This window comes from Mauremys mutica, chromosome 9 (genome assembly GCF_020497125.1).
Source record: "Mauremys mutica isolate MM-2020 ecotype Southern chromosome 9, ASM2049712v1, whole genome shotgun sequence".
Taxonomy (NCBI): domain Eukaryota; kingdom Metazoa; phylum Chordata; order Testudines; family Geoemydidae; genus Mauremys; species Mauremys mutica.
Window position 1 is genome coordinate 3,172,206 of NC_059080.1, and position 14,680 is coordinate 3,186,885.

The 14,680-nt window shown below is 43.3% G+C and overlaps 1 protein-coding gene across 2 annotated transcripts in view; it reads left to right on the plus strand.

Annotated features, from left to right (window-relative positions):
* The first annotated feature begins 302 nt into the window (after positions 1-302).
* The window catches only part of WDR44 (WD repeat domain 44), a 58,364-nt gene continuing 43,986 nt past the window's right edge, over positions 303-14,680 (plus strand). For both annotated transcript variants that reach the window (XM_045030572.1, XM_045030573.1), the window contains exon 1: positions 303-439. In XM_045030572.1, the coding sequence (XP_044886507.1) occupies positions 363-439 (77 nt within the window). In that variant the 5' untranslated portion in view covers positions 303-362. The remainder of the gene's footprint in view (positions 440-14,680) is intronic.

Sequence of the window (14,680 nt, forward strand, 5' to 3'; positions counted from 1 at the left end):
GTGCGGTGTGTTTGTACAGCGCCGAGCACAGCCCAGCCCGAGCGGGGTCGCTAGGCGCCGCGCCAACACCGATCAGCCGCAGGGGCACAGCTCGGAGCCAGGCGGGAGCCCAGCGAGCCCCGAGCCCCGCCCAGGCTCTGCCGGCGGCCCCGCCCCGCCCCGCGCGGGGTACGTCGCGGCGCCCATCGCCATTGGCCGACTCGCAGCGCCCCCCTCCCGCCGGCAGTGGGCGGAGCCTCCGCAGCGGCCGCCCCGCCGCTCCGCTCGCGAGACTTGTGCGGACACCCCCCCCTCCCCGCTGCCACCGCCGCCAGCCCCGCGCCGCCGCTTCGCCTGCTGCCCGCCGGGGCCGCGGCCCGCCCATGGCGTCCGACAGCGACACCGAGGAGTTCTACGACGCGCCCGAGGACGTGCACCCGGGGGGCGCCTCCCCCGCGCCGTGAGTACCGGCCCCCGCCGCGCGCCCCCCCCCGAACACCGCCCCCCCCCCGCGCCGGGAGAGCCGGCCCCGACCCCCCCCCCCCGGTACCGGCCCCTACCCCCAGCTCCCCCCCCGCCCCGTGAGTACCGGCCCCCACCGCGCCCCCCCCCGAACACTGCCCCCCCCGCGCCGGGAGAGCCGGCCCCTACCCCCCCCCCAGGTACCGGCCCCTAGCCCCAGCTCCCCCCCCCCGCGCCGTGAGTACCGGCCCCCGCCGCGCGCCCCCCCAGAAACACTGCCCCTCCCGCGCCGGGAGAGCCGGCCCCTACCCCCCCCTGGTACCGGCCCCTCCCCCCCGCTCCCCCCCCCCGCGCCGTGAGAACCGGCCCCGCCCCCCCCCGCGAGAACCGGCCCCAGCCGAGCGCCCCCCCCGAACCCCTGCCCCCCCCGCGCCGGGAGAGCCGGCCCCCCCGCCCCCAGGTCCCAGCCGGGCGCCCCCTCCCCGAACACCGCCCCCCGCGCCGGGAGTGCCGGCCCCTACCCCCCCCCCGGTACCGGCCCCTACCCCCAACTCCCCCCCCCCCGCGCCGTGAGAACCGGCCCCTACCCCCCAGCCCCCCCAGCGCCGGGAGAGCCGGCCCCTACCCCCCCCGCCCCGCCTCTACCCCCCAGTCCTCCCCCGCGCCGGGAACACCGGCCTCAGCCCCACCCAGGAGTATCGGGCACCCCCAGCCGAGTACGGCCCCATTTCCCCTGGCTTCGTCCCCCCAGCCCCGCCTGCTGCCCCGGCCCTTCAGCTCCCCGTTGCCCCCCACCCGTTGGGCCCTTCCCAAGTGGGGTGCGCCTGGGGCTCCCCCGCCCTGGTGGGGCTGGGGGGGGCGGGCGCTGTGGCGATGCATTCGGAGGGGAAGATGCTCTGTGGGGAAGCGGCGCTTCCCTTTGCAGCGCCCCAGCCTGGCCAGGGCCGGCTCCGTCTCTAGGCAGGAGGCTTCTGCTGGCCAGTGTCAGGTAGTGGGGTGAGGCGATCACCTAGCTGACCTGCGCCGACAGCTGCCGTTGGGGTTAGATGGCTACGGCCTTGGGGCTGTTTCCTCTCTCCCAAAAAAGATCCCTAAGTCTTCTTTTGTCAGTGGGTGGGACACCCCCTCTGGGTGTTGGGGGACTATGTGGTGATTACAGCTGGATGGCATTAGGGTGTTCAATAATTATCTGACCTTACAGACTTAAAAATTTTTTTTTCCTAATTGAGGTTGCTTCCAAACTCTTCTGTCAAAAGGTCCTTTGCTCCTTGAAGAATTATTCATGTTTGCTTTGGTGATTCAGATGTATGCGGTAGTAAAAACTTAAATGCAATAGAAATGGCTTCCTATGAAATAAAAAAATGTGGTGAAATTAGCTATTTAAGAAAAAAAAATTCCCTGCAGTGTTTGCAAGTCAAACTTTGCAGCATGGTGCCAATACATGAGATCATGAAAACGGCACTGATTGGTTTGTATTCACTGTCCAAACTGAGAGAGAATCTGTATGGGAAAAGCAAATTAGATATTTATACAGATCATGGAAGTGTTAATAACCATGGAAGAATTAATAACATGAGTACTAGTTTTTAAATGTATAATTTTTAACTTCATAGTATTCAATTTAAGGCCTTCTTATGAGCTGAGATGCAGAAAGTGAAACAGTTTCATGTTTATAAACACAAAGTTCATACCTTGGAAATACAGCATTCTTGAGGCAATCTACAGGTTTTGTAGACCTGCTTCAATATCATGTTTTATGTTACTTTTCTGTTATGTTGAACTTGGAGTTTAAGAATGCCTGTACAGCTAACACGTCACACAAGACTCTGCAATTTAGATGATGTCATCTTTCATTCTAGAATATTTGTGCTACGTCATCTAGTTACTTATTTCATAGGATATACTCTTGCTAATGCTAGTTCAATGCGTATTGTCTTGAATTAGAGAGGGTAGGGTACCATTATCAATGTTAAAGTTCAAACCATTATTGTTTGGTAAAGCCAGATTGTCTACAGTTGTAACCTATGCTTCTTCATATTGCGGGTTTTTGTTAATTGCTACAGCTGCATACTGTTTGAAAAACTTAGGTCTCATATGTTTTCTGTGCTTCAGAAACAATTCTCTATTACTGAAAACTAATTATAGGTTTTGGTAGAACAAAAATGCTTAAAGTTTTCATTTTTATTTTGAATATAAAAGCTCTTAATTAGCTGCACTTGATTACACAATTGCTGTTGGAGAGAAATATCACACAGATGACAAATGGGAAATCAAAACTCTAACCCTATTCTTAGTATCCATTACATATATTAACATGTATATTGAGAATCATCTTTGTAAAATCATGTTTGTGTGCCCTGGTCAAGTAATGCATTGCCTTATATAAGGACATAAATATTTTTATTACATGCAGTAGAAGTTGGTGGTAGACATTACTTTTATATATAATCTAGGAACCACAGTGAACCATAGAAGTAAGGCAAAATCAATTATGTAGAAAATTAGGCTTTTTTATGAAGTTAATTTTACCCTATGTGAACTACAGTGTGTATGGTGCTTCATACCACTGATGTAGTGCTGTTCAGGTATTATAACCCATCTTATGGGTTAAATAAGAGGTTTTTTTATTTCAATGTAAAATCATAAAATGACCATCTGGAAATTGTGTATTAGCTAAAGCCACAACTACCTCTGCTGCAGATAAGTAAGCTTTTATTATAGTTACCTGTCACAAATGTCTTTCTTTTTAATTGTGTATTTTAAATAGTTATTAGCTGGATCAATTCTGTTTTGCGCATAGTCTGAACCAAAAACCATACATCCTTTGACCTTGCAGTGGAAGACCATATGTAGCTTGTTGAAAGAGCAGTAAGATATGGGATCCATTCCATTTTTAAAACTTTGAGTTAGGGTTTTAGTTTTAACAATCTGTATATCAACAAGCAGCCAGGGTCCAGAGCAAAGCAATAGATACTGAGTCCATGCTGTCTGCACCCCACTCCCTCCCCCCGGCACTTTTGTCAAAGCTAGTGCATTTTGCACCATCAGCTTTTTACATGCACTCTGTCCTGGGCTATCTTAATGTCACAAGGATGTATATTAGGGTTACTAGACCTGGTATTTGATTTTTTTCTAATGTCACTCACCGTAGTCATTCCTAGGCTGGATGTATAATTTAGTGGCCACCTTCAGGAAGCCCCTATAGAATAACCTGGAGACCTAGAGAATTACTGGTCTTACCCCATCTTGCACCTGATCCAGCTAATTTAGTACACAGTTGCTGTATGATTTCCATGTAGAGCTGGTTGGAAAATTTTTGACAAAATGGGTTTTCATTGGAAAATGCTGATTTGTCAGAACTAAGGTTTTTTACAGGAACCTATCAGTTTTGGGAAGGTTTCTCTGGCCCAGATTGGATTCAAGAGAGACTGACCAATGTATAGTCCAGAATAGACTATAGCCTGGTAGTTAGGGCACTTGCATGGAATGTGGTAGATCCAGGTTCAAGACCTTGTCTCCAGTTTTTTGCAAAAAACTTTGAAAGATCTTGGGTTCATCCCAATGCAGAAATATAAATTCCTGGAAAATTTCATGCAATGTAAAAAGTTTCTCACCCAGCTCCAATTCCATCTCTGCCATTAGGTATAGAGCACGCATAACAGTAAAATTAAGCAGAAATATGGTTTCTCACAATTTCAATGATCTTTCATTAAAATTTGTAATTAATACTTGGGCTCAGGAGTACAAAACAGGAACTAATTTACGTGGCGTAATACTCCAAATACATGTGTCAAGGTTCCTCCCCCACTCTGAACTTTAGGGTACAGATGTGGGGACCTGCATAAACACCTCTAAGCTTAACCTACCAGCTTAGATCTGGTCTCGCTGCCACCACTCTCAAGTACTAGCTCCCTTTTCTGGATAGTCTTGAGAGACTTTTTCACCGAGTCCCTGGTGAACACTGATCCCAACGCCTTGGATCTTAACACAAGGAGAATTTAACCATCCCCCCTCCTTTGCCCCACCAGTTCCTGGTGAGTCCAGATCCAATCCCCTTGGATCTTAAAACAAGGAAAAATCAATCAGGTTCTTAAAAAGAAGGCTTTTAATTAAAGAAAAAGATAAAAATCATCTCTGTAAAATCAGGATGGAAAATAACTTTACAGGGTAATCAGATTCAGAGAGCCAGAGGAACCCCCTCTGGCCTTAGGTTCAAAGTTACAGCAAACAGGAACATTTACAAGTTGAGAAAACAAAAATAAAACTAACATGCCTTGCCTGGCTATTACTTACAAGTTTGAAATATGAGAGATTGGTTCAGAAAGATTTGGAGAGCCTGGATTGATGTCTGGTCCCTCTTAGACCCAAGAGCCAACAACTTCCAAAACAAAGAGCACAAACAAGACTTCCCCCTACCAAGATTTGAAAGTATCTTGTCCCCTTATTGGTCCTTTGGGTCAGATGTCAGCCAGGTTTCCTGAGCTTCTTAACCCTTTACAGGTAAAAGGATTTTGGCCTCTCTGGCCATGAGGGATTTTATAGTATTGTACACAGGAGGGCTGTTCCCTTCCCTTTATAGTTATGACAACATGGTTTTTCTTTAGTAGCAGGAAACAAGAGGCATAGCCTAATAAATAGAATATGGGACTGGGTTCTAATCCTCATACTGGTATGGAAACCTCTGGCCTTGGACAAGTCTCACAACCTTTCTGTTTCGCTGTCTGAAAATTAGGAATTATACTGGTTGCCCACGTTACAGGAGTATTGTGAAGACTGTTTTAAATAATTAAGCTTTAAAGTGCTAAGTATTATTACTAGCAAAACCAAGTATCATTTGTTAACTAGCTGTATTTTCAAATATTCCCACTGCATTCAGTCTAAATGCCTGCCATTATGTTTGACCCTCTCTGGGCACAAATCATTTAGAATTAATTGTAACATCTTTTGAAATTGGGCCCACTCCATCTGGCTCTTGTAGCATTTTTTGTTGCTACCTATACAATTCATATGCTTCTGAGGTTGGATAAACATTTTTTGTTTTAGGTTGTGGTCTACTGTCCATGTTGCTCTTGGAGGTTTCTGTGCATGTGGGAGGAACAGTATTTGAGTTGAGATCCACCAAAAGAAATATCCCTTGAGAGAGTAAGAACTGATTAGAGCCTCTTCCCATGCAGGGTATGTCTACGGAGCAGCTGGGTGTTGTGGTTCCCAGTGCAGGTAGATATCCATGCACTAGCTCTGCTTGAGCTAGCACCTGATCATAGAAGTTTGGCCACCGAAGAAGAGGTTAGCAGAATCACTCAATACAAACATACCACACAAAGTGTAGTTCCTCTGACGCTTTGTTGGAGTTCTCTGCTCAGCGTAATGAGTCCTATGACAGCTTCTGAAGACTGGTACTTCAGACTATTTTTCTTGCTAATTTTTGCTAAAAACTTTTTCATGACTTAGTTCATTTGATCCTTGGAAAGAACTTTAACACACTTACACAAAAAATATTCTTCAGTGCATTACAGATCTAAATGTGTATATCCTTCAGCATGGGGTGTGTGTATGTATTTAACAGCTTTAATGTGTCATACCTGAATTTTTTAAATTTGTTACTAATACAACTTTCTGTGCTTATAAAGGTCAAATACAGCATAAAGTTGGGCTTGATGTAAACAACATAAGTGGACAAGTAAACAACAAATGAAATGCTCACTGCTGAATCTGACTTAAGTTGTTAAATTCATGTTTTTGTTTAACAAAACAGAAGTTTAATGGAAGCAGACACTTCACCTGTGTCTATACAAATGGCAATGTTTTAATGCCACTGACTTGTCCACTGGGACAACTGTATTTAAATCATCTTGTGAAGCTGTGCAGAACTTTGATTTTTATTGCCTTTCCAGTGGACCGTATGTCTTGTTTTTTAGCCGCCTTACCAAATAGCACATCAACATGTCATCAATAACATGTCATATCAAGTTGACATATTGACCTTGTTGTATATGACCTAATGTACTTAGTCAGTTTATGAATGCTTTTATTTACATCTTGCTTACATGACTAGGTTTTTAAAAATTGTTTAAAAACCTATGTAAATCTCTTCTATACAACAAGAGAGAGTGGCTGTATACTTTCATGTTCTAGTTTTTAATAGCATATCAGTAGGATTCAGAATATTGGGGCAATATCCTCATGTCGGGGCAAATGACTTAACCTCCCACCCCAAAATAGTCAATTTAGACATTGCAAAACATTCATGGGCACCCATATCATTGCTGGGACAGACCTTTTCGCAGTTCCCTTGTGTTCTGTTTCTGCCAAGAGTAGGAATAGATTTGAAGGGGGCTGGAGTTGTCCTTGGAAAGCATGACTTGGTCTGATTAACTGCATGTTCGTTCATACATGTGCATTCAAAGCCCAGGCTCAAAGTTAGGATGGTATTCCAGTGCTTCTGTGGGGAGATCCATCAGTATCATCAGGATTTATTTAAAAAAAAGTTAGTGTTTTTTGGTTACAGGGATATGTTCTGATAATGAACCAGAGTCATGCTGTCTTGCTGAGACAGCATACAAGTCAAACAGTAGCTCAGATGTGTAGACTACACTACTTATATCAGTTGAATAATGACTCTGAAGTTTAATGGTTTAAATATTGTTAACAATTTCACTTCTGAACATGTCAGCAAAAGACTGACTGACTTTAGAGGTGGAAAAAATGTATTGGGCCACCTACTTCCTTCTCTGAGGCCTGAATAAGATTTTCACAATGTGTATATTCTCAGGGCTTTTTCCAGACTAATTACGGTAGAAATGGCTCAAGCAATGTGGTTTCCATCATAGCTAAGGAGACGGGTCTTTAGAAATTTCCCTAAGCATTGTTCTCTTTTTCTTAATACCATTATTTTTAGTTTGACCCCAGTGCTCAAGGTGAGAGGAATTAGAGGGGTAAAAGCTACCTATGGATGGGGTGTTATAAATTGGGCATTGGTTTTCAGTTTGACACCTGTGTGGACCATACACCACACTACACAGGTGACAGTTCTTGTTGCTGAGTTCTTGCAGAGTAATCTCTCTTCAAAAGTTTGGTTTGGTCATATTGACATAATAGCCGCAGGTTAGGTTTTTCACTGTTAAGGGTGTCCACATGTGTAAGTGTCTAGCTAAAACTTGGAGCTGATGGAAGAAATGTGTAAATCAATAAACTTAATGTTTGATTGTTTCATATAACCAGCTTCTTCCCTCAGTTTCCTGGGCCTTGGGGAGCAGTGGCTTTAGCACAGCTCCCCTACTCGAACTGCACTTTGACATTAATTTCTGTCATTACCAATGAAACTTAGTTGAGTGACAACCATTGGTGTTTGAAAACCCTTTAAGTTTTGATGGTGATGTGGAGAGAAAACACCCCAAGTCCTACTTGTGATTAAATTGTGTTGCTAAGCTAGAATTCTTTACGTCTAATAGCTTGAACTCATCTTTATTAAGTTATTTATTTTTTCACTTGTGAACTTGCTTGGTATGTTAATTTTGTTTTTCAGCTCTAAATCTTAGTATAATGGAAGGGCCCTTGTATTGCCTAGAATACCTCGTGTAGCTTCTTAAAAAATGGTCTGGACTAAGGTATAAACAGAATAGCTTTGAGGAATAGCACACAGTTGCTGTTTTGTTGAAAATATCTGATTAGTTATTTTACAGCTGTTTTTTTTTAAGCAGCTGTCAAGTTTCTTACTGCAGTACTCTGTAGGAGTAGTTTGTATTTTGGAGAATGGAAAACTTGTTTTTCCACATCTAGCAGCACTGTTGGGAAGGCTGGGTTTAAACACCCCATGCTGCTGCTCTTATTGATGGGCCAACTTTTCTGCAGATGTCTTCACATATGAGTTGGGAGGAGCGGTTAACATTCCACAAAAGGCAGTAATTGGGATGTATGACTCTGAAGCACAAAGCCAGCATTTCAGGGAAATCAAAAATACAAGAGGAGTCTAAGTATGCAAGGCTATCATTACACTGTAAAGTCTTCAAAATAGTGACTTGATTTGGTATTTTTATCTGTTGCGTGGTGATATTCATAGTAACAGCATAAATGATTTTAACAGGAATCACAGTTAGCAGTGAGGATTTTGTATGACTACACTATTGTGCTTAGTCAGTTGAATCTCACTTATGGGCTGCATACACTGGTGGCAATGGTACTTGAAAACCCTGCTTGTCCCTCAAAGAATATTGTGACTCCTGTCTTTAAAATCTTGTGGCTGTCATTCTGTTTAACACAACTTCAAGAAAAACCTTCTGATTGCAGCCAAATATTAAGCAATGCCCTTAAAGAATCGTCTACTCCAATATTACTGTGACCCTGTGTGCATAGGAATATCTTTCAAAAATTTCCCACCACTGAATGATAGTGGTTCAGTTTTCTGGTGTTAGCAGCTTTGGGGAATGCAACTGCTGCTGTTTTAAGCACTGTGTTGTCTAACACTCAACTGGGGTCACGTCAAACCTCATTTCTTGCTGTGCATGCAGCCATAAATATCTTAAACAATGTCCACTGTGATTTATGTGGCAGAGTACAGGAACCTAACAGTAGGAATAGACTGGTTTTGATAACTGCAGACTCAGGAAGCCCAACCACTCTAGCAAATAATGAGTTAGAATGGATGTAACATTTCTCATTCTCTGTGTGAGAAATCTATGGAGATGAAAGTGTCTGGTCAGTATATGAAGTGTAATAATTTGTGATTCTTTACGCTCTTCTATGACAAACATCAGTTTTGCCTCCCAACACTACTGTGAAATGTATTATCTCCATTTTACAGACAAGGAGACTGAAGAATAGAGTAAGTGACATGCCCAAAGTTGCTCCCACCTCTCCTGCTGTGTTCTGCCCACTTTTCAGGCCTCATCCCACTCTCGCCTTTGTGCTTCTTGACATGCTGCTCCTTACACTTGCAGATGCCATTCCAGACGTATCAGAATTTGTAATTTGCCCCTTATAAAATTATTCAAATTTTTTCTTTTAACCTTTGTCTCTCCTTTCTCTTGCCCCTCCCTTTGTCTGTCATCTCATGACCTAACGTCTATTGCAAGACTGAACTTTTCAAAGGAGACTTGGGTTCCCAACTCCCACTGCAAGTCAATAAGAGTTGGATGCCCAAGGCTCCTTTGACCATCACAACCTCAACTCCTTCAGGAAGCATCATGCAAAACTATGGTGCTATGTAAATGTTTAGTATGGATAAAAATCCATACAAGTAACTGCATAGAATGCAATTTATCCCGAGGATTAAGGGCTGAGCTTGCCCTTCCAGATTGGGGACTTCAGTAAGATTAAATATGCTAAACCAGATGTTTAGGGAGCCAAGGCATTCCCTCTAGCTGAGCCTATATGCTTCATTGCCAAAGTATATCTTCTTTCATTTTATTTGTAACTATGCTTCTATGACTGGACATATGGAGAGAGTCAGTCTCTCAGATAACTGGGTCCTGGACCATGTCAGCCTTAATTAGTTTTCTGTACATCACTGAGGAAAATAACTTGGGCATTGTTATGGACTGATCAATGAGCACATCTGCTCAGTGTGCAGCTAGGGTCAAAATGCATCCTAGATGACAGGCTGTATTAAATAGAGAATAAAACTGAAAATATTGTAATGACCCTATATAAACAGATGGAATGCCCTTATCTGGACTACTATTTTTAGGTTTGGTCACCCCATTTCAAAAAGGGTATAGTGATAGAAAGGGTTCCAAGAATGGCAATGAAGATTAATAGAGACATGAAGATTTTCAGGAGAGGAAAGTGATTCAGGCTCTTCAGCTCAGAGAAGAGGCAAGTGAGATGGTAGAGATAATGAATTGTATAGATAGAGTAAATAAATGCCTATGAGTGACTTTATCTCATATCACAAGAAAAAGGTGTCACCCAAATGGAAACAGTAGCAGACTTAATATTGATAAGGGGATACTTCTTGTGAACTACACACAGGAAACTTGAAACTTCTCGTTACAGGAGATTGGGGCAGAGAATTGTAGGATTAGAAAAAAGAATTAGACTTCCATGGACTATAAAATATCCTCTGTTACATTAACTAGGTAGGGTAAATATTTGAGGGTTTCAGCGCTCATGCTTTTGGGATGTAAGCCAACCACTAGTTTTTTGGGGATTACGATCTAACTATCCTAAGGCTATTATTATTGGAGTTTTAAACTTTGAAGCATCTCATACTGGCCATTATTAGAGACTAGGTAAAACGCTGATGTGACATGTATGGTAATTCCTTTGTTCCTATACTTATTTTAACCAACATCTAAAACTGCACTTGGAGTGAATCGGTAGCCAGTGCAGTGTATGGTGCATTAATTATATCCTTGAAATGGCTCGCCCCTCCTGAGATAAGCTTCTTTGTTCTCTATCAGCTGACATTTCCAAATGTTTTCCAAGGGTAGCTCAAGTAGAGTACATAGTAGTGATGTATCCTTGTGATTACAAAGGTCTAGACTACTGCAGTAAGATCTGCAGATAGGAATAATTGCAGCCTCTACCAGCCATAGGTCATAGGAAGGAGGAAAACATTACATGTCCTTGGTGTCACATGGAAATCAAAGAGCAGTAATGGATATGACGACTGGACTGGGCTGACTGAGGTCAAACATATACCACCTGTACAAGATGGTCTTGTGGCTTCAGTCCAGTCCTGTTTCCCTCTTCCTGTCAGCCTCATCTTCCTCTTACCTAGGCTGATCCTAAGCCAGTTTGCTCCCCTCTTGTTCCTTCATCCCAGGAAAGCAAGCAGATTACAGTTAAGGGATTTGACAAAAGGTTTGTGTTGTTCATAGACACATTAAAATTTAAGCTCAGAATGGACCATCATGATCATCTAGTCTGACCACTTGCATGTTGCAAGACACAGAATCTCACCCACCCACTCCTGTAATAGACCCCTAACTTCTGCCTGAGTTACTGATGTTCTCAAATCATGGTTTAAAGACTTCAAGTTACAAAGAATCCAGCATTTACACTAGTTTAAACCTGCAAGTGACCCATGCTGCAGAGGAAGGGGAAACCCCCCAGGTTCTTGGCCAATCTGACCTGGGGGAAAATTCCTTCCTGACCTCAAATATGACAATCAGTTAGAACATGAGCATGTGGGCAAGACCTACCAGCCAGACACCTGTAATAACTCAGCCTTTCCCACCTAGTGTTCCATCATCAGCTGTTGGAGAGATTTGCTACTAGCCATCGCAAATCGGCTACACGTCATTGTAGGCAGTCTCATCATATCATCACCTCCATAAACTTATCAAGCTCAGTCTTGAAACCAGTTAGGTTTTTTGCCCCCACTCCTCCCCTTGGAGCTCCAGAACTTCACTCTGACGGTTAGAAACCTTCACCTAATTTCAAGCCTAAACTTGTTGATGGCCAGTTTATATCCCTTGTACTTGTGTCCATATAGCTTTTCTCCCTCCCTGGTATTTATTCCTCTGATGTATTTATAGAGAGCAATCATATCTCCCTCATCCTTCTCTTGGTTAGGCAGAACAAGCCAAGATCTTTTGAGTCTCCTCTCATGAGAGAGGTTTTCCATTTCTCTGGGCATCCTGGTAGCCCTTCTCTGCACCTGTTCCAGTTCAGATTCATCTTTCTTAAACATGGGAGATGAGAACTGCACACAGTGTTCTAGACGAGGTCTCACCAGTGCCTTGTATAATGGTTCTAACACTTCCCAGTCTCTACTGGATGAACCTCACCTGATGTGTCCTAGGACTGCATTAGCCTTTTTCACAGCTAGATCACCTTGGCAGCTCATAGTCCTCCTGTGATCAACCAAAACACCCACGTCTTTCTCCTCCTCCTGTCAATTCCAACTGAATGCCCCCCAGCTAATAGGAAAAAATCTTCTTGTTAGTCCCTAAATGCATGACTTTGCACTATTAAATTTCATCCCATTTCTATTACTCCAGTTTACAAGGTCATCTAGATCTTTTTGTAAGATGTTCCGGTTCTCCTCCGTATTAGCAATACCTCCCAACTTCATGTCATTTGCAAATTTTATTAGTGCATCCCACTTTTTATCAATAATAAAAATGTTAAATAATATTGGTCCCAAGACCAGTCCCTGAGGAACTGCACTAGTAACCTCCCTCCATCCTGACAGTTCACCTTTCAGTATAACCCACTGTAGCCTCCCCTTTAACCAGTCCTTATCCACCTTTCAATTCTCCTTAATCCCCATCTTCTCCAATATAACTAATAATTTCCCATGTAGAATTGTATCAAATGCCTTACTGAAATCCAGGTGGATTAGATCAACTTCTTTTCTTAGACAAAGGAAATGCAGTAATCTTCTCAAAGATGATGTATCATGGACAATGCAGGCCTAAATGTCTCCTGTTTTCACTTGCACTGAATTCGGCAAGAAGCTGTTCAGTGGTGAAGACATTAATCTTCATGAAGTCTCTGCTCTTGCTTGACAGTCTACTAGCATCGAGCTGCCCAATAAGGGGAAACAGGGAGGAGGAGGCCTTTTATAGCCTGGTCAGAGTTAGGATGAATAAGTAGGTTGAATGAATATAAGAGCAAGATCTGCAGGAGGCTGCTGGTATTTTCAGTTTTAGATATTTTAATAAGCTGGTTATGTTTGTGGCTGTTCCACTGGCTATTCTTTGACTCCTGCTTTGCCCATTAAACCCCATTTGTTCAGGTGTAGTGACAATAACCTAAACAAGCTGCTCTCTAAACATTTCATCTGCATTTAACTGAAAATCAGTTTTGTTGGAAAGGATTTTTATGAAATCTGTTATGCAGGGATGATCCTCTAACTGCTAAATGTCAGATAATGGGATTATAGAGCTGATAAATTTCCTGGATGAATATCAATTACATTCAACAGTACTTTCATTACTAATAACAGTATCTAGCATCTTCATTTGCCTTAAGTTTTTGTTTAGTACGTTACATTTCATTGTTCATATAGCATAAAGAGACTTCCTAATTGATTTTTTTCATGCAGGCTCAAACTTCTATAATTGACTAATATTTGTACCAAATAAATTTCCATGTCTTCTGTACATTTATTTATGAAACTGCCACTGTTCAGATACAGTATTTGTAAAATCAGTGTCTGATGAAGTAGATCTGATCATTTTAGGGGGCTGGGAAAGAAAAGGAAACCATTACAGAACAATATTAACAAAAACTCTTATTGGTAAAAGTGCCTACTAACAAGTTGTGTGGGTTGTTTTTTTTGTTTTGTTTGTGATGTACTTGCTATGCTGAGTTATAGAGGGATAAAAATGTGAAGCACTCATGCTTTGGAGGGACAAGTAGTGACATTTATGAATAATTGAAATGAAGTACACACAAGCCTAATGAACAGGGTTTATTTTATTCTTACTGCACCACAGATTGATCTCAGAGAATTATGCCACCACAACCAAGAATAATTATGGCAGATAATCTGAATGCCTTATTCTGGGGTGGCCAGCCTGTGGCTCCGGAGCTGCATGTGGCTCTTCAGAGGTTAATATGTGGCTCCTTACTTAGGCAGTGATTCCAGGGCTGGAGCTATAGATGCCAACTTTCCAACGTGCCGGGGAGTACTCCTCAACCCCTGGCTCTGCCCCAAGCCCTGCCACCACTCCACCACTTCCCCGAAGGCCCCTGCCACTTCCTCTGAGCCTGCCATGCCCTCGCTCCTCCCCTCTCCCCACCATAGCTTCCTGTGTGTGTGAAACGTAATTGCAGTGGGGGGGGGGCGGAGGAGGTGCTGATTGGTGGGGGCTGGGGAGCAGATGGGTGACTGCTGACCTGTTACTGTGGCTCTTTGGCAACGTACATGGTAAATTCTGGCTCCTTCTCGGGCTCAGGTTGGCTTCCCCCCCCCCCCCCCGATTATGTTGAATAGATGCCACAGCAACAAAAAACATTTATCTTTAATGTGACTTTTATTCTACGGCCTTATCAAATATTTGTGTTGTGTTATACCTTGTGATACCTTTGACATTCTTATTGTATTCTCTTTGTAGGCGTTCTGTACACTTCAGTAATACATCAGAAGTGGAAAATAATTAAATGGAAATTGTGTGTGTTTTCCCAAGAAACTGCAATTAATTATTTTGAATCTAAAAAATCTATCCACGGAAGGCGGGAAGAATTAAATTGGTTTACTATACTACTTACTTCATACAATTAGTGAAGGAATGTGAGGGGGTGTTTCCCTGGTGTGTTTCTTTGCTTAGAAATAATCAATTTTAGT